Source organism: Rosa rugosa, chromosome 5 (assembly GCF_958449725.1).
Source record: "Rosa rugosa chromosome 5, drRosRugo1.1, whole genome shotgun sequence".
Lineage (NCBI taxonomy): Eukaryota > Viridiplantae > Streptophyta > Magnoliopsida > Rosales > Rosaceae > Rosa > Rosa rugosa.
The window spans coordinates 4,308,944-4,328,608 of record NC_084824.1 but is presented as its reverse complement, the minus strand read 5'-3'; the positions used below and the strand labels follow the sequence as shown (position 1 = coordinate 4,328,608).

General features: G+C 37.8%; 4 protein-coding genes across 6 annotated transcripts; 2 read left to right on the top strand and 2 right to left on the bottom strand.

The window, feature by feature from the left end:
• Positions 1-2,486: 2,486 nt before the first annotated feature.
• Positions 2,487-7,110, top strand: LOC133709069 (sulfhydryl oxidase 2). 2 transcript variants are annotated; one of them, XM_062134672.1, is made up of 12 exons: positions 2,488-2,904; positions 3,250-3,274; positions 3,352-3,444; positions 4,289-4,470; positions 4,935-5,004; positions 5,101-5,169; positions 5,269-5,342; positions 5,430-5,580; positions 5,684-5,724; positions 5,837-5,983; positions 6,062-6,490; positions 6,690-7,110. In XM_062134672.1, exons 1-12 carry the CDS (start codon positions 2,687-2,689, stop codon positions 6,709-6,711), a joined length of 1,521 nt encoding a protein of 506 aa, XP_061990656.1. In that variant the 5' UTR covers positions 2,488-2,686; the 3' UTR covers positions 6,712-7,110. The 2 variants fall into 2 exon arrangements, with proteins under 2 accessions (XP_061990655.1, XP_061990656.1); XM_062134671.1 differs by having other exon boundaries at positions 2,487-2,904; positions 6,062-7,110.
• Positions 7,111-7,761: 651 nt separating this feature from the next.
• LOC133709070 (uncharacterized) lies at positions 7,762-10,102 on the bottom strand. Of its 2 annotated transcripts, none has more exons than XM_062134674.1 (8): positions 9,804-10,102; positions 9,094-9,411; positions 8,939-9,010; positions 8,772-8,839; positions 8,541-8,688; positions 8,374-8,454; positions 8,202-8,291; positions 7,762-8,115 (listed from the first exon to the last, which is right to left on the bottom strand). In XM_062134674.1, exons 2-8 carry the CDS (start codon positions 9,349-9,351, stop codon positions 8,011-8,013), a joined length of 822 nt encoding a protein of 273 aa, XP_061990658.1. In that variant the 5' UTR covers positions 9,352-9,411; positions 9,804-10,102; the 3' UTR covers positions 7,762-8,010. The 2 variants fall into 2 exon arrangements, with proteins under 2 accessions (XP_061990658.1, XP_061990659.1); XM_062134675.1 differs by having other exon boundaries at positions 9,703-9,818.
• A 2,421-nt stretch (positions 10,103-12,523) lies between these two features.
• Positions 12,524-13,579, top strand: LOC133709265 (putative fasciclin-like arabinogalactan protein 20). Its single transcript, XM_062134942.1, has one exon. The coding sequence runs from the start codon at positions 12,524-12,526 to the stop codon at positions 13,577-13,579; it is 1,056 nt and encodes a 351-aa protein (XP_061990926.1).
• A 298-nt stretch (positions 13,580-13,877) lies between these two features.
• Positions 13,878-18,622, bottom strand: LOC133709824 (uncharacterized). Its single transcript, XM_062135722.1, has 9 exons — positions 18,125-18,622; positions 17,542-17,720; positions 16,903-17,081; positions 16,235-16,519; positions 16,082-16,140; positions 15,946-15,982; positions 15,761-15,832; positions 15,117-15,438; positions 13,878-14,483 (listed from the first exon to the last, which is right to left on the bottom strand). The coding sequence occupies exons 1-9, from the start codon at positions 18,246-18,248 to the stop codon at positions 14,049-14,051; spliced, it is 1,692 nt and encodes a 563-aa protein (XP_061991706.1). The 5' UTR covers positions 18,249-18,622; the 3' UTR covers positions 13,878-14,048.
• Between the last annotated feature and the right edge of the window lie 1,043 nt (positions 18,623-19,665).

Genomic DNA, 19,665 nt, shown 5'->3' with positions numbered 1-19,665 from the left:
GGCTTTTTGGAAAATACAAGCTAATGTCACAAGTACTGTCCTGCGTTTGGTACGTTTCATTATTTTTTTCAATACTTTGTTGTCTGTCACAATGGAAGTTGTATAGCAATTTTTTTTTTGTCAGATTGGTGAAGAACTCGAAGGAGAGCTAATTGATAGCTCATTGTTGAAGCAAGTCATAAACATCTATGGCACAATTGGGATAGGGTTCAGAGATCGTTTGGAGAGTGATATAATTGAACATACCAGGGCTTTCTATGCTAGTAAAGCATCAAAATTGATTTTTGAAAGTTCTTATTCAGATTATATGGTGAAGGCGAGTTTCGTAATCTAAATATGGTTCTGGATGTGGCGTTATTTTAAGACTAATCTAACACTTTCTTCTGAATTATGCAGGCAGAAGAATGCTTGAGAAGGAGAGACACAATTACCCAGTACCTGCGTTCGACCAATGAGCAGTGTGTGGTTTAGGTTAGTTGATGTGTATGTATTGGTTATTTGTTTATGTAGCAGAATTTAGGGGGTTAGTGGATATATATATATATATATATATATATACAGATCCTATCAAGAGCGGAGCTCCGCTTTGAAATTAACGTGTGAAGTTCGAGTTTTTGGTCACTTTTCGGTCGCATATCCACATCTCGACCGTTAAGTTTTTAGGTACTAGTGTATAGATTATCTCTGCAAATTTTCAGCCAAATTGATGATCGTTAAGGCATTGATAACTGCTTTAAAGCTAGTACGGTTCAGGTTCACAGATTCAGTCCGTCCATTGGTTTAAGCGCAATCACTTGCCAATAACCAGTTTTTAAGGTATAGACGCTGAATTACAGTAACAACATCACCATTATCTCTATACATCTCCCCACATACTACTTTGTAATCATCAATGGAGTAATCAAATCCGAACCCATAAAGCTCCTCTCCACAACGCTTGCCCTGCAGATTTGGTAGCGGAGGTAATTCCTTGGATTCCCTGGTTGCGGGGATAAGCATATATAATAATTCCTTGGACTTTTTGTTCAACAATTGTCCATGTAACTTGCACACCAACAAGCCATTGCAGTGAGACACCCAGTTAATTACAAAATGTTTCAATTTACTGAAAATACGATTGAGCTTTGTGGGTACTAAATCACATTCATCAAGAGTTTCAATATTGGAATTGAGATCAAAAGAGTAAAGGGAAAGTGGCCTGATTATCTTACATAGGGGGAGACTGGTAATGGGGCTATTGGTATAAATGACTCTCTGTCTTTGACGGAATACATGCTCACTCTGAAAAGCTCTATCACAGTGCAGTTTGACAAATTTCGGTTCAGAAATTAAATAACGCCATGCTTTAGAAACACACCTGAAACGGCATACGGATTTGACCGGAAGCCGTGAAAGAATATCCTCCACGATCTCCACCGGAAGGCTGTGGCCATTAGCTTTACATTTTCTCATTCTCTCCTCCATTTCCCAGCGTCTTCGATCTGTACAGTAGAACTGGTTGCTCGATATTAAGCTCGAAACCAGATCCTATGGAGAAGCTTCTTTTAATTCAGATGGCTCAAGCTTGTCGCTACTTTGACAAGAATTGTCGATTTTGGTTCGGGTCTGGTGAACTATAAAAAAAAAATTTCCCCTTTGACACAGTATTAGATATCCTAAATCCACTAGTAATAGGAATCATTTTTTTTTTTTAATTCTTAGCTCACCCGACTTTTTTATACGTCGGTGAAAACTGAACCTATAACCGTTACAATGTTGAAATTATAATTTATCAACATAACACAACTCATCTACAATAGGAATCATATTCTAATTTCACTAATAATAGGAATCATAAATTAAGTTCGTTAAACTTTTTTTTTCCTTTTTTCATTTAAAAAAAAATAAAAATAAAATGTTCTCTCCTCGACTCTTGTAAGAGAATTTCTCGACGGTGACTAGCTCTGACTGGTGGCAATCTTGTACCCGCGATTGAGAAGGGTGGTATTTCACCTCTCTCTTATCTTTTCCTCGATGGTGACAGCGGGCTTACTCGACGTTTCTCCGTGTTCATGGGTTGGGGCCTCTTTGTTTTGGTTGTTCTCGCGGATGGTGTTGGCATGGATAGGGATGGGAAGGTTGATATGGTTTTGGATTGGTTTCAATTAGATGGTTCTCAGGCTGGGAAGATCGGCTCGAGCTGATTAATTCATATCCATAAAATGATGAAGAATGGCTATCGACCCACAAAACTCATGTTTTCTAATTGTACTTTTGTACATATATTCTAAATGTTAATTTTACCCTTACATTTAACTGAAAAATTAACAGAAGTACCAAAATGTCAAATGAAGTATAAATTCAGGTATCAAATTGTCATGTTTTAGAGACTATGTACCAAAGTGTTCAATTTGTCATACCTGCGTACCATCGAAGGAATTTACCCAAACAAATCTCTCCCTTCACTAGAAAGCAACAGGCCCGATCCATAAACCAAACCAAAACATAATTGGGCATTATTAGAATAACCAAAAATCAGTGCAACTCCTTTTACAAATTGAAAAAGTAACAAAAACCCTCTCCCGTCGACCTGAAAGTCGTTACGGCATTTCCGGTTTCCACAAGAAAAGCTCTGTAAAAATTGAACCCAGAAAAACCCAAAACAAAAGCCCCACCTTTTTTTCAATTCCCTCAAAAATCCAATTTCATGTCTTCTACGCTCTGCCTTCTTCTTCTTCTTCTGATTCTGAGCCTGCTCACCGTTACAATCTCGTCGCCGGGATCGCGGTCAATCCTACGCGCCGTCAACACCGGCACCGCCGCCGATCTCCGCGACTACGCCGTCGATTTGAACGTCACCAATTTCGATGCGGTGCTCCGTGACACTCCCGCCACCTACGCAGTAGTCGAATTCTTCGCTCACTGGTCAGCTATTCCCAATTCTCATCCCTCATTTTCGTTTTCGTCTCTTCAAGATTGATTCTTTTTCCATTTTTAGATTAGGTATATAGATCTGTTAGTGAAAATTCCTGAGAGCTAATTTGGACTCTGGCTCAGTAGACAAAGTATTCTGTTAGTTGGATCTTAAATTTTGAGTCTTTCTACTTAATTTGAGTAGTTCTGCCGTAACATGTTACCCTCTTTTTTTTTTTTTTTTTTTTTTTTTATCCGTTTTCGTATAGCAATTGTTTTAAGGCATTTGAAGTTTGTATAGTTGTATGCTACCAGATGTTTGATTTTTTTTTTTTTGGGTTAATTTTGGCCTTGCAGGTGTCCGGCTTGCCGAAATTATAAGGTAATGTTGCATTGCATCAGAGTTTTGTGTTTAACATTTAGTGATTGTTGTCTTATTGTTTAGAGTTAAATTTGCAGCCGCATTACGAAAAGGTTGCGAGGCTGTTCAATGGGCCTGATGCTGTGTATCCGGGGATGGTATTGATGACAAGGGTTGACTGTGCGTCAAAGGTATGAATCTGTTTTTTGTGTGTGTGTGTGTGTGTGTGTCTGTTATGTTTCCTGGTGAAAGTTTCCTTGCTGTGAGGATAACCTATTGTCTGAGTTTTTCTTCGTTGAAAAAGTATCAGTTTTTTGCTACAATGTCATGCGTATAATTTTAGATGTTGAGCCGTTTACATGTTGTACACCTGGCAAGGATCTGAAGTGTTTGTTAGGGTGTTATCTTTGTTAATCTTAACATACCACTCATCAAATCATCAGTCCTGCATAGATTCTAGCCAACACATTTTTCTTTACAAGCAAGCTTGATCAACAATTGACCCACTGAAAGAATGTTATAGTTTACCCTGTCCCCAGTAAGTTTTTCATTTGTTACTTCACATTGGTAAACTGTTCAACGAGGATTTTTCTATTAAGGGTTCATTATCTCTTGGTATGTCTTAAGCTGTCCACAAGTTGTTTTTAATACTAAGTTTCTACCTATTTAGGATCACTTGTGAAACCTGGGGTTCCCTTCTTGTAGGATGGGTTGTGGCAGACATGATTGATTCTGTTCTGTTTGTAATGACTGTTAGAATTCCAGGTTCAGAGAAAAAAATAAATAGATTCTACTGGAGCATCTAGTAATATGAATATTGAATTCATTAAAAGAGATGGTTGATGTTAAACCTGAATTTTTCATTCTTAAGCTTTATCGTGTTAGACTATTATCTTGTCATCGTGCTGAGTTTGACAGTAGTCAGTAGTGTCTTCTGAATTAGCATATACTGCTTCCTTTATGTTTGATTAAGTTTTTATCAAAAAACATGGCTTGGTTATTAGACCCTACCCTTGAACTCGTTTGGCAGCACAGATAAATACCAAACTCTGTGATAACTTCTCTGTAAGCCATTATCCTATGCTCTTTTGGGGCTCTCCATCTAAATTTGTATCTGCTGGTTGGGAGCCTAAACAAGAGAAGAGTGATATACAAGTCATTGATAATGGGCGTACAGCTGACCGGCTGCTTAGTTGGATCAACAAGCAAATGGGCAGGTATGATGTATTTATATCTATTGTTTTATTTAAATGAATTTTACATTTATGCAAGGAAAGTGTATTGATCTGATAGACATTACAATTACTGGGAATGATTTCTCAGTCCGGATGGGTAATTGACATTATTGTTGATAGAAGTAAAAAATTTCTGTAATGAATTAACAATAGGGTGTGGCTATTTTATGGTAAAATTTGAGCTGTGTAGAAATATAGACCATCATCGATGCCTTATAATTTCTATGGTCTGTTTCAAACTCTCTGTCAATACAAGTTTTTAGAACTTAAGCACTCTTTGACTATCCAAATTGGTGGTTGATCTTGTACGGAGTGAGGAATGGTTGCGTATTAAGGTGTTTCCGAGGATGATAACTGGCATTTTGCATTTTATTTTATTAGTTGTACTTCAAGTTTCAGCTGCACGAAATATTGCTAATGCTTCCTAATGGTCTATAATGTCTCAGCTCATTTGGATTGGATGATCAGAAATTTGAAAATGACCATCTTCCATCAAATGCGTCAGACCCTGGACAGGTCCATTAGAGAGCAGAGCTTTGAAATTACTGCCTTTATTAGAAATAGAGTAGATTGTTCAAGATGATAACACTTGCAATGCTTGACTTTTGACAGATTGCTCGTGCTGTCTATGATGTCGAGGAGGCGACATCCACAGCTTTTGAAATTATCTTAGAACATAAGGTATAGTTTCTTCTTTATTCTTCCCACACAATGTGCTTTTGGTCATTTGTCCACATTATTTACAGATATTGATATTCATCTGTACACATGTTTTACCAGATGATCAAATCAGAAACACGGGCCTCACTAGTTAAATTTCTTCAACTTATGGTAGCTCACAATCCTTCAAGGAGGTAAAAAAAAAAACCAACCATTTTGTCATCCCTATTTACTCTACCGAATATGCAATTTCATTATTTTACTCTAGATACTTATTTTAGGTGCCGGAAGGGAGGTGCAGAGGTGCTTGTGAATTTTGATGACGTATACCCACTAGATGTGTGGTCAGATAACAGACATGAAGACCAAGATGGAAAGGGTGCCCTGGGAAATATTCAGATTTGTGGTAGAGATGTTCCTCGTGGGTATTGGGTAGGTATTGAGATGGCTGTTAGTTGATGGGATAGCATTGGCTGCTATTATCTTTGTGGAATGGATTACTAATTGTCTGTGATTCTTTGGCTATTCTTCACAGATGTTCTGTCGTGGTAGCAAGAATGATACCAGGGGATTTAGGTAATTGTTTGTTAATAACATGACCAATCAGCTTTACATTTTCTCTAGGAAGCCTTTTGGTATACTATATATATAAAAAATTTCTAATGTTGATTATGGTTTCTTTTCTCAGCTGCGGATTATGGGTTCTTCTTCATTCACTGTCGGTGCGAATTGAGGATGGAGAGAGCTCTTTTGCGTTCTCCACCATTTGTGATTTTGTGCACAACTTCTTTATCTGTGAGGAGTGTCGCCAACATTTTTATGACATGTGTTCAAGGTACAGTCAACTCAAATAAATGAACTTTCTAAAATTTGTGAAGCTCTTCTAATCTAAATCATTTTATTTTACTTTCAGGGTTTCTGGTCCTTTCAACAAATCCCGTGACTTTGCCCTTTGGCTGTGGACTGCGCACAATAAAGTCAATGAGAGATTAATTAAAGAGGAAGCCTCTCTAGGAACTGGTGATCCCAAATTCCCAAAGATGATTTGGCCTCCAAGGCAACTTTGCTCATCTTGTTACCGCTCCCAGAAGAACAACAATATTGATTGGGACGAGGATGCTGTGTTCAACTTTTTGACCAATTATTATGGGAAGACGCTTGTTTCTCTAAACAAAGATAAGGGTCTTAATGGGATTGATGGGACCAATGCAGCGCTTGAAGATTTAGTTCCTTCAACAAACGCTATTGTGGTGCCTCTGGGGGCTGCATTTGCCATTGCTGTTGCTAGTTGTGCATTTGGGGCACTCGCTTGCTACTGGCGTTCACAGCAGAAGAGTCGGAAGTATTTCCACCATCTACACTCTTTAAAGAACATTTGATAATTAGGAGGCTGTCCAACTCTTTCAAAAACTGGATTAAAGATCCAGAACTCATTGGGACAGAGTGAAAAAAACAAAAGAAAACAAAAAATTAGAAAGGGAGAGAGAAATTGTAAGGACATTCTTCAATTTCTTATTTGTTTTTCTTGCACCAAATTTCAGGCCAAGGAGAACCTGGAGCTAATTTTGTTGCAAGGACAAAACCCTGGCACAGCCTATAAGGTGCGCGGCAGGGGAAATCAGGGTGCGTAGGAAACCAGATACACAGCCTTATACGAGATGGCCTGCTTGAGGTCCTCTTCTGTACCCTATATAAACTTTTCATTTTATCACAGAATGAGGATTGTACAGCTTTGTGTTGCTCTAATTTTGGAAGAGAGTTCAAGATCAATGCGGCTTTATTTCGATCCATATGTTGCATGGATCTATAGTCAAAGATTGGAAAACCATTGTTTTTGGAGACCATATTGATGTTCACTTCCATTATTTTCAATACGGAAGATTTTCTTGATGTTCAGACCATGTTATGAACTTATGATTAGAATTCTAGATCTCCGGACCAATGTATATTTTAGTTATTCAACTGTGTGCAGCAAGCATATAACATTGTACTTGAGTCGAATGGTTTGTGCAACGCGAATGAACCCTGCTTTACATATGAACCACTCACCTTGGGTTCAGAAACGCAGATTGATTGTGAAGTAAAATGGTGCCCAAATGATACGTTCTTGCTCAGTTCTCTCCTCCACTCTTCTATCCTTGTCCCTCCTTGGTTTTAAATCTGACTGATCTATAAAATACAGTTTTTTCTTTTGGAAAGATCGACAGATCCTTTGATCTAGAAATCTGTTACTGGATGCACGAGAAAAGAAAAATAAAAAATGGACTCCTTTTATCACTAAACAATTACTAGTTTTCATGATTTCTGGTTCCTTCCTCCATAGCAAGCAGAAGAAGAAGCTCTCCTTACTGCCTGGTCTGGTATTGCTTAGGAAAGGTAAACTTAGACTTAAGATCGAAATGTTTGCAGATGTAAGAACGTTTGGGAAATTCTTATTCTTTATGTTCAGTATCTTGAGAATCTCCCAGTATCAAAATTTTACCTCCGAGTGCACTTTAACGTAGAGAGTATCAGTTCTCTTGCTCTGAACCTTGTATGAGTGCTTGGATGTGACAAAAACTTAATATGTGCATTTCGACACAGATTTTCTCAGCTTTGTTGCTTTATTTGTAATCAGTATAATTTTCTGTATATTATATACAAGGTAGGTTTCTTTACAAAGTATACAGATGATGGGGGTCACAATGGAGTCCACAGTTCTGACAGTTCCTCTACTTTCCACTAATGTTCCATCTTTCTATGATGATAAAGGAGTAATAATCACGATTCCACCATCCACCAGCAGCTAAGCATTGCTGGCCAACTTTCCTTTTTCATTTTCTCCTCGTCGTAAAGCCAAGACCAGATTCTTGCTGAGTTGCTTTAATTTTCTGTTGCTATTCGAATGATATGAGGCTGAGGCTGCAGGACTGAAGAAGATTCTGTTTCTTCATCGTCGGAGGAAGTCATCGACGAACTGGAAAAATCCTGAACCAAGAGAGAAATGCATTAGCATTTGTTAGCACTAACAGGACATACTTGTTCTCTTAATTGTGATTAATTAGTTAACGTACTGGTTGGCTTCGGCGTCGCTGAATAGCAGTTACTAGCCTCACCATTACATAAATTGGCACAACGATCCCAACAGTTCTTAAAACTAATAACTGCACACGGTGAGAAAAGGTCAGATATTCCTTATTATGGTGTCGTCCAAAATACAATGGAAACGAAACAAATAAGCTTTACCATAATAAGTGGGAAGGAGTAGTCTTTGTTTCCACTAATTATGAGAGGAAGAGTGTGCCTTAAAATCAGCAAAACCATGAACTGCACACAGAAATACAAAGCCATTGTTACAATGATCTTCGTTCGATGATATGCACCATTTGTTCAACAATAGAATGAGAGATTACAATGAACGCGACTGATCGACACCATAACACACTTCTTGCAGTAGAAGCAGAATACTCATCATACTCATGATCAGGATGCAGGAACTCACGATCAGTTGAAACCATTATAATACGTGGACTGCCCCTTCTCGAAACTTCCCAGTTCCCCCTAACATAAATTGCCCAGAAAGCTTTGTTAAAATCCCAAAACAACTCCGAAAAGGTTATGCCGTACAATAAACCAGAGGTTACCTGAAGTTCATAGGTATACGCCCGAATTGAAACAGTGGAGGAGGAGCTGTATAACCAGGCTTGAATTGCTGACATAAACAAAAGAAACCAGAAAAAATTAATCAATCTTGTATTGGAGACTTCATCTTCAAGGAAATTAGAAATGTAACAATTAATGATGAACCTACTTGGTGGCATATCTCACACAGCGTGTCACCTTTCTCATTACACCATCTCTGTACACATCTGCGGTGAGCGTACTGCAATTTCAACAAGCCATTAATCCTAGAAATTAAACCATAACGTACAAGTTTATGATTTGCAAATGAACCTAATTACGAACCTTTAAGCTGCCACAACAAGAACAAGGCGTCTCCATCTTCGAATCTTCATCCTCATCCTGACATATTCTGCATTCTACTATTTTCCTAGGAGATAGTACAATATCCTCAAAATCTATCTTCTGGCAATTTGAGTAATCAAGTTTCCGATTTTCAACTGCTGAGGATGTGGCTTGCACCGACCTGTTTCTGCTCTCGATTGCCTCTAATGTGGATTCTGTGAGCAATCGATCCACCAACAATACAAAGTGTTCACCCATAATTCCTCACAATCTCCACAACAAGTGAACGGTTAAATGATCAATTAAGATATTCTCCTTCTGCGGACGTAAAAGGCATTATGACAAAATTGTTATTGGAACATGGATATATGAGAAAGTTTGAAATGAAATGGATCATTAGCTTAGATATTAGGAAAGTACAAAGTAGAGGTGCCTTTATGAAAGAACAAAAAAAGGGGTTCTGATGAAATAGCTAAAAGAAATCAGAATTCTCAATCATCAGTCCAATTAAGGAAAATTAGAAAAAGCAAGAACAAGAAAGTACCCAGAAAAAGGAAAGAAATTAAGAGAGAGATAATGATACGATCAAATGGGAAAAAAAATAGATACCTTTATCAAAGTATGGCCTTAAAGGACTTTGGAAAGCATATGCATCAAGAAAAGAAGGGAGAATATTTCACAAAAGGGAAATGGAGCAAGAGATCACTTACACGAAGAGGTTAGTAGATTCTTGAAGCTAAGATAAAAGCTCTCCGTTTTCTCTCTTAATTTTAGTCTCTGCAAGAAACAAAACTGTGTTTTGGATTGAAGCAAAGAGATTGAGTAGTAGTGTGTTATTGTGGGAACTCAATTCACAAGCCACAACTACATCAATCAACAATTAATATCAAATAAACATGATAAGACGTTCTAATGAACGAAGTTTGCCTAAACTGTTGCTTAATTTCTGTGCAAGATGTTCATGTGGTGTTTCTATTTATATATCAATATATGTATGTGTATTGTATTGGAAGCTTAGGGGAGAGATTCTAACGGAAAGCCAAGCCAAGCCAGCGACCTCACCATTCCTTTTACTTTACCGTTATTGCCATCAACGATTTTATTTGACCAAAGTTGAATCAACAAACAATCTCCGATTTGATTGATGTTTTGCGGCAACAAAATATTATTCAAACAATTATCTATATAATGAAAGATTTTGATGATGAAATTACGTACCTTATTAAATGAGCCGAAAATTAAGTAAAAATAAAGGAGAAAGTTGGTTGAAAAAAGTAGCTAGCATCGTTCCAGTCGATTTAAGTTTAAGTATATAGCAAAAGTGTGCCCCGATTGGATCACCTACTATATGCAATTGAAGCTCACTAGAACTTTGGTGAGAAAGTACGTGTAAGGATGAAGAAGGTTCGGAAGCATCACTAATTCCAAATAGGCAGGTCTTAAACCATTCTCAATGTGGCATCAAACACATAATGCTCATGTGAAAACTTGATTTAACATTCTTATTAACCATGTTCACGAGTTCACAAGATCACAATTACTGGTTCTCTATTCTCAATTCTTATACTAAATTAAGTGGGAAAGAGGATAGATAAATTAAGAAAGTTATGTGATATCCAATTAGACATTTGACTTGTTGAAGGTACTTAGGTACTCTTTGAGAAGCTCTATCTTCTCGCCACGTGTATGGTTGACCCCTTTGGAAGGAGCTAGTTCTTTGTGATGGCAATGATCAAATCATCAAATCAATATTTAACTTCATAATTAATTTGTTAATTTGCTGGCAAACCTTCCCGTATACAGTTAATTAGTTTCTTAATTATCTCATTTTTCTAGTATTAATTCCTTTTCCATGCACGGTGGAGAAACATAAAATACAAACTCTCGAGATTAGGTATGTTCATACGTACCATAATCAGATTATTTATCCTACTTTCTTGTCTCTTATCTTTATCTGCGATTTGTTCATAAGTATGAAGAAAATCATTGACAATAATAGATTACCAAATATAATTTCCCCTTTTTGTGTGTCCTAAACCATAATTAATCCAAACTTTAGACTAATCTTTATCTTTTCTTGGTATAGTTTCGTTAGTATGTAGTAAGATAAGGTGTGGTTGATGAACAAACATCTTAGGATTGGATGAATCAGAGGAGCAGGAACGTACATCGATCAAATATGTTGCTTACTTGCATGATTATAGATTGATTTTGACTTGTATAGCGAAGTAATACTTGTTTAAGTTTATAGAAAGGAACCTGCTGATTTAGCTAGTTCTTAATTTATCTGTAAAGAAACTTAGAAACGATTCATGCACGACTCTAAGGCAATTATATATAATTACGTGCATGTTCTAGTTCTATAATGGAGTTGAGTAGGTGAGCTGATGATCTACTTTATCATCGATTATTCACCATGCATATGCTTATTATTTTAATTAGTTGTATTTTAAGTGAGTGTATGAAGTCACTCATTTATTGAATAATTTCAATGCATTTGATGTATTATGCTCGATTTATATTACATGATTTCAATTATTGACATCACTTTAAAGTTCTAATTTTTTAATATAACATATTAATTATGTTTTAATTAGTAATTTACAATATATTACACAAAACTGTTTATTTATTTTTGAGATGAAAAAAATAATAAAAAGTTAAAAACTATAAACTCATTTATACTGCAATCCTGTAGAAACTACACTCTATAACATTCTTTTAAAAAATAAAATAATAAAATAAAAAATCTTTCACAAGACCATGACTTCTACTCACCACGTTAGGGCGGTTAGGCTCAATACGATGGATTATAGCACACGACTTTAGTTAAACTTGTATGTTCTTATTTTCTCGCCAGACTTTTTGCACCCTCAAATAATGATTTTTTAAACCTCTTGAACTGACAGAATTCAAAATTAAAGTTGCAAAATTTCTTTTATAATTCTTTAAAGTTAGAAAACAATAAAATTCATAAAATAAAAAAATAAATAAAAAATCATTTGAAATTTTAGTGTTCCGTCAATTAAAATGCATTCTAAAAACCATGCTCTAAGAAATGATGAGTTTATGAAATTAGATAATTTTAAGAAAAAATAGTTTGGAAGGAATTTGGGCCGCATGGGCTAAATTGAGTTTTCTCTACCCGTCCAATCTTTCCAAGTTAGCTCCTGAAACAAGGAAAGGGGGGCATTTCCGTCATTAAAACAGCCTTAGACCGTAACTAACTAGGGATATTTACGTCATTGACTCAAAACGGCCAGGCCCTCGTAACTAACACCCAAACGTCAACAAACCACAACCCGCCACCTGTCCACAATTTCCCGCCAAAAGTAAAACGGCCCCCTCTATATTCACCTCCCCACTCCCATTTTCACTCTCACACACTCTGCATTCTGCAACCGCCTAAATCTTTCTTGAAGCTCCGTCAATGGCGTCGCCGTCGATCACCGCCGTCTCTCTCCTCATCCTCCTCTTCTCCCTCCTCTCTCTCTCCTCCGCTCTCCCCTCCCGCAGCATCCTCAACGCCGCCGAAGTCCTCTCCGATTCCGGCTACCTCTCCATGGCTCTCACTCTCGAGGTCGTCTCTCAGTCCCTCGTCCCCAAGTCGCCGTCGCTCACCATATTTGCGCCTCCGGACTCCGCCTTCAAGCGAGCCGGCCAGCCCTCCCTCTCTCTCCTCCAATTCCACTTCGCCCCTCTCGCTCTCCCCCTCCAAACCCTAAAATCGCTCCCCGCCGGCACCAAGATCCCGACTCTCCTCTCCGGCAGCTCCCTCGTCGTCACCTCGCCTTCTTCCGGCACCGGAATTTCTCTCAACGGCGTCAGGGTCACAACCGCCGCCTCGCCGATCTACGACGACGGGTTCCTGATCATCCTCGGAGTCGAGGACTTCTTCGACCCGAACTTCCATGCTCCCGCCCCGACCCGAATTCCGGTCTCGGATCCGATGTGCGGGTCGCCTTCGTCGAACGGTACAAGCACGATCGGGTTTCCGGCGGCTTCTTGGTTTGAAGGAGCCAAAGGCGTGATGAGGTCCAACGGATACAGAGTGATGGCTTCGTTTCTTGATCTGCAGCTCATGGGGTTCAAGAACCCTCCGAGTTCGTTGACCGTCTTTGCTCCGGTTGACCAGGCGGTGGAGAATCCTCTACTGGACCCGTCGATCTTTCTACGACACGTCGTTCCTTGCCGGCTTGTTTGGTCCGATTTGGTGAATTTCAGTGAAGGGACGGTGCTTCCAACCTACATGGCGGGGTTCACCATCAGAATCTCAAGAAACGGCGACGTTTTGCTGCTAAACGAAGTTCCGGTGTACTATGCAAACATGTATTACAGCGACTCCGTTGTGGTTCATGGTCTCCAGGAGAGTCTTGTCATGCCGGCAGAGGCGCAAGAAGAAGCTGCAGAGGAGTCTTCACAGGAAGAAGCTGGGAGTGAAACCAGTGATGATTCACTTCTAATGGATGATGACAGTGAATTTTGAAGGCTGTACGTAATTGACAATGTAGAGGTCAGATTTTACATACAAGTTCTTGTTTTCTGATGAATTAGATGGAAAGTTTATGTTTTTCGGGTTTGATTGAGGTTAATTTGGCTCTTCGATTTTCTGTGAATGTGATTCAGGGGAGCCCTTTAGCAATGTAAAGGTTTAAGATGCAATGAAAAATTGAACCCTTTTAAGCATTCTCTCTTGGTGTTTATGATTGCCTGTTTTCTTCTGTGAATAAATTATATGCGGGTTGAGAATTGAGATATCACACTTCAAAGGGAAGACAGAAATATGAAAGCAAATTTGAGATCATTGCAATAGGCGAATCTGTACATAAGAATCTATCTAGATTACAATACTACACTTGACTAAACTTAACTCGGAATGGAACTTCGCTCCACTCGGTTTTCATTTTTCTTAATAATGGCTCTAAATTTGTATAACTGGATTCTAATCTTCAAGCTTAGACTCCGTTTGATATGTTGGATGTTGTTACATCGCTGCTGCTATTATGACTATGATTGTTTGAACTGCTCTTCATACTCCTGTCTTTTACGGGTAAGGATTGTTTCGCAAACGCTTCCTCCCTTTGGGGGCGGTTTGCATAGAGTACCCAGAGAAGAAGACAGAGCAAGACTCCAACTGATATTAGGGCCAAACCTGCATTCACAATTTTCAGGTAGTGGTCCAATGGGGGGCAATAACTCGAGGTGATTGTTCGAAATGTGTCTCGGACAAAATTACAATCTTGGAGGCTGAGTAAAGGAGGGGTATAGTGCTGTAGTGCATAGCTCTCATTAACTGCTGCAACTAGCTGAGTGTAGATCTCTGGCTTCACCCTTCCGGGAGTGATGCACATCCCAGATGCTGAGACTTCACATGTATAGTTCTGCCAAACCTGAAAGAATTCAAACAACCACATATAAGAGAGATTTATCGAGTCTAAAATGGTCAAAACTAGGTGCCAAACTTCATAGCCCTTCTCTTTTTTCAAAGTTTTGTTTGTATCCCTTATTCTTTTCCAATGTTTCCCTTCTTTTTGAGAAGGTTATAGCTCTCAGCCCCTTGCTCCATTTTACATTACTTGGCGTGGTTCTAACTTTGATAAACAAATAGAAATTTTATCACTCGCCTACAATGCCTAGAGCAGTAGAGTGAGTTGTATCGTGAATTTAATTATCTTTCCTATTTCAAGTGACATGGACATAAGGCATGCAACTACTCTCTGAAGATATAAGTTCCACTTATTGGAATTAGTCATTCAAGTACATGTGCTAGGTGGGAGAAATAAGAAGACAATTATGATATGGTGGCTCCATTTCATTTACCTGATATATAAACTATACCCATTTACTATTTAAGTATTTATACATACCCTAGTCCTCTTTACTTTCACAGAAAACAGTATTTCATTTGGCACATTTTGGGTGTTGAGTTCATTCCATCAAATGCTAGTCTAATCCTATTATTTCCATAAATCAAGCAATTAGAACAATAATCATCCAAAGTAGTCTAAGTGGAAGATTCTTACCAAAGAAGCATTTGTAATAGACACCTGTTGATCCCCACACTGAGTATCTCTTAACTCAGAATCATAGGGGTAACAAAGAGCTGGCATCAGAGGTCCAGACTGATTGTAATAATACGGATCAGAATGCGACGGATACGTATTGGCATAGGTGTAGATGAACGTGTTGACAACAGTGACCATGTCATTGATAATTCCTTTACTCTGGCTTAGTGTCTGGTTTGTGGTTTTCTGGTCAACACATGGAAGGACGTTGCTAAGTGCTGTTTCAGCATGGGGATTTTCTACCCATTCTTCCATTGCCATACAGGTGTCAGAAACAGCACTGAAACACAAAGAATAAACAAAATAAATGTAAGGTAAGGGCATTAGCATGCTCTGTTTAATTAATTCCCATTTAGACCTACTACTGTAAGACATGAATAAATTAGTTTTGTAGGAGGGCCATACACCATGGCTTAAGATATAATTAAAGTAAAAGCAGCTGCATATCGCAATGAATACTTAGTTTAACTTGAAAAGGAAAAAGGACTTGCAAAAGATGTACTGTATAGTGCCCATAGTAATTGGTTGGGTTTCTGATTCACTAGACAAGCAAATGAAATAACCTAACAGATGCATTTCTACATAATATAACATCATCTTACTTGTTGAGGATCACAAAGGCTCCACAAAGAATGAATGTAATTGCAACAAGTAGCCATCCACTAACAATGAATCTGCAACAATATAACAGTTTTGTCAGACAGAAGTATAAAAACCCTCCAGAATGTGAAGAGTGGTAACAACCACCAAGGTAGAACAAATCAACCAGACACAAAGGGCAACTTACATGTGAATTGCATGTTGGTGCCGAAGGACGGACAGAACTGCAACAAGATCATAGTTGAGTTACAAGACGGAAATGTTATAATTACAAGAGCACAAAATAGATTTTACTGAGCAAGTTTTTTAAGGGCAACACTTACGAAGACCGATCACAGCTAGGAACAGCATTACTGCTGCAACGGCAATTAAAACGGAACGCCTGCAACAGTAAACTCAATATTAGCCATTAAAAACTTGGTTTCAGTATAACATTTGACAGATAGATTGTATTAGCAAAGTTTAAGAACACATACACAATACTGAAGACTTTTTTGACTTTATCAGAATTTTCACTTGTCTTCTCTGTTAATGTATCTGCTGCAGTGTTGAGATCCACATTCAACTTGTCAATACTATCCATGACATCAGTAGGTAGGAAAACCTGGGCCACATTAATATCCTTTGCAAGGGACAGATACTCTGTGACGTTTCTCAAGGTCTGTACAGTGTAGTCTGACTGGTTTACAACGAAATTTAGAGTATGCAGGACTTCTTCATGAAACTCAGCTTGCCCAACAGAAAGAAGAATGCATCCAACCCTGTGTCATTACAGAAGATATAGAGATCATGTTAAAATTGTTACACTCTGGAGAGAGAAGATAATGACTATGAAATGAAACAGCGTATCGAGGACAACAGATGGCCAATTCTACAACATGCTGCCCTAAGTATGTCAAGATAACTTCCCTACACAATCACAGAAAAACACTTGATATATGCAATCTTTAGCCAAACTAATGAGTTTCTCAATTCTTTTGGACAAGTAAAAGTTATGCATCAAAGAACAAGGGTCAAAAACTATATAAAAAAATGAAAATTAAGAAGAACAGGTCATCAATGCTATTAGTTATATGGGCACCGACACACACACATCATTATATGTGTACTTATATACACACTTATATGTAGTTCAGAGAATTACGTGGCAGCACAGGTGAAGACTATCAGAATAATCAGACACATCCTCTGTGAGCGGGGTGATCCTTCATCTTTAATGTTTAATCTCCATCCACAGCAATGATGAACCACAAGAATGATGCCAAAAGCAACAAACCATAGGACAGAAATAATGAAACCAGCGGCACCTGTGAATCCAACAGACTGCAGGAAAATAGAATTATAGTAAAGAATGAACTTATATGAACTAGTAATTTATGATCATCAGAACCATTATAGTTGAATACCTATCTAACTAATATTTGCAAAGAGGAGCAAGCGAATGATCACCATAAAAAAGATGAATTTTGGTGTTTCATCACATAAATGTTTGGATTCCTCCCATTCAATTGCATCTCATATCATTGAACAGTAAGACAGCATAATCCCTTATTCTCAGTATCCCCAACAACTCTTCAAATCAAGTCAGCACAGGTATTTTCTAAAATACAACTCATAGAAAGGCCAAAAGTTTCCTGAATATCTCCAACAAATCAAACATCGCATCTTTAACCAACAGTGGATCTAAATTGACTGCAAATAACTTATAGCTCACAACACTTCTCAATCAAACACACCAAGTGACCACCATAACAAAGCAACAAGAAATGAATCTCAAACTTACAGCCCAGTAATGGCGATTCGCTATGTCCCAGCCTCCTCGATAACGGTTGAACCCATCAAGAATATCAGGCCTCTTGGTCCTTTTCGCCGCCAATACAAGCTCAGGACCATCGCTCGAAGGCCCTGGGGCCTCTGCAGTCTCAGATAGCTCATTTTGCCAAGACCCCAGATTCTCATCTCCTGCAAATTCAACACAATCAAAATCACTGGGTCAGAAAGTTGCATAATTTCAGGTGCTGACTCATTTACACTTGGAATAAACGCCTCAGACGTAACAGCAATAAAAAGGAAGTAAGGTTCAGCTACAGTTCAACTAAAACCAATTGTTTTTGGTCAGTGACAGTGAAAGCATTAGCCTTATTGGCTCCTCACTAAATGTGGAAAAGAAAAGAAAAAAAGATAAGATTTTCATGGAAACCCGGCGACAATTCTGCCTTAAAGTATGAAACTTTATGATTTTTTCCAGATACCCAAATAAAAAAATCAATCCAAATAATCATTTTCCATTTCTACAATGAAGCTGAACATGAAATCTTCACACCCAACAAAACAACTTCCTAAGAATTCAGAAATTAGAAACGTACCTAGACTAAATTTGAGAGATCCTCTGTTGGCTACAACTCCATCATTCGCTAGAGCTGACACACAGCTGAAAGAACCCAAAACCAGAAACAAAATGAAGCAGCAAAATGAAGTGTCAATCTTCATTTGCAGAGTCTTGGGTTCTCTGTTCACACCAATCTCAGATACGAACAAATCCCATCACCAAAATCTGGTTCCAAATCCTATAAAAGCGTATTTAATAAGGTGAACGACGTGTCAGTGTTGCAATCTGATTACATTTCTTGTTGGTAATGGGGTTTTATAAGAAGAAGAAGAAGATGAAGATGAAGACGAAGGCTTTAAAGTCACATGGGGAGGTGGGGCAAGTGAAAGTGGATTAATTGAGGAGGTAAAATGAAAAAAAGGCGGGTGTGAAATGAATAAAGAGACTAATAAGAGAGAGAGGCTCATCCTCGTCTTCCCCCACTGTTGAAATATGAGTGCATTAAGCAAACCAGAACAGTACCAGTAAAGCCCACATAACCTTGCTTTGCTTGCTCCCCTCACTCTTAATAATTATTTATAACAGCTTTTCTTTTTTTTGTCACTTTCTGCTTTAATCCTTTTTGCCTTTAGTTGATTCTGTTTACTTTTTTGGGGGGCTGCTGGGATTTTTCATGGTGTGTGACCTGTGGACAGGACATGAACCACATGACTAAACCGACGTTACTAAATGGAAAAAATGGAGCTCTCCCTCTTTTTGCTTCGTTAGGAAAAGACAGGACGTATATAATAAGGAAAGAGATTGAATTGTATGAGATGTAATACGTGAATAATGCATTAAAAATCATTAATAGAACTTATTTTCTCAATAATGATACAATTTTTTTTTTTTTTGTCAAGTATAATGATACAATTCATATCTATACTATTATTAAGAGAAGAGAGTTTGTTAGCCAAAATCTAGAATTCTGACAGAAATGACCCTAGAAGATTAATAAACTTTGAGAATTAATTAAATCAGAAAGATAATTAAGACATTTACAAAATATATTTTTATTAAAAAAATAAACAAAAAAGTATTCACAATCCACTTTTCTCTCCCCATCATTTTTTCTCTGCATTAACTAACTATTTTCTTTTTTATTTTCTAAAAAAATAATAATAATAACTTGCACATGCAGAGCATGTCTGAGGAAATGCTAGTATACCATAATTAAAGTCAACTATTTGATAATTAAAATTTTACAATTGATGTATGTTTCGAAATTAGCACATTCTTCCTTGTGAATAGGAACAAAAGAACAGTATTTTTGGAAGAATGAAACGGAACAGAGCTGGCCAACATGATGTTGTTTTCTAGACTAACCTTAAATTTCTGCTTTGACGAATTTTGTTGTTACGTTTTGACAGGAAAACGAATTTTATAATTAGGGGCCAATAAAACGAATTTTATAATCTGATAATATAGTGTGTTAGTGCACCATAACCATCATCTTTCTGTGTTTTTTTATAATCTAGAATTGGATCAGATCGGTCAAGGATTGCGACCGATCTATAACTTTTGCAAGGTTTCCTTCTA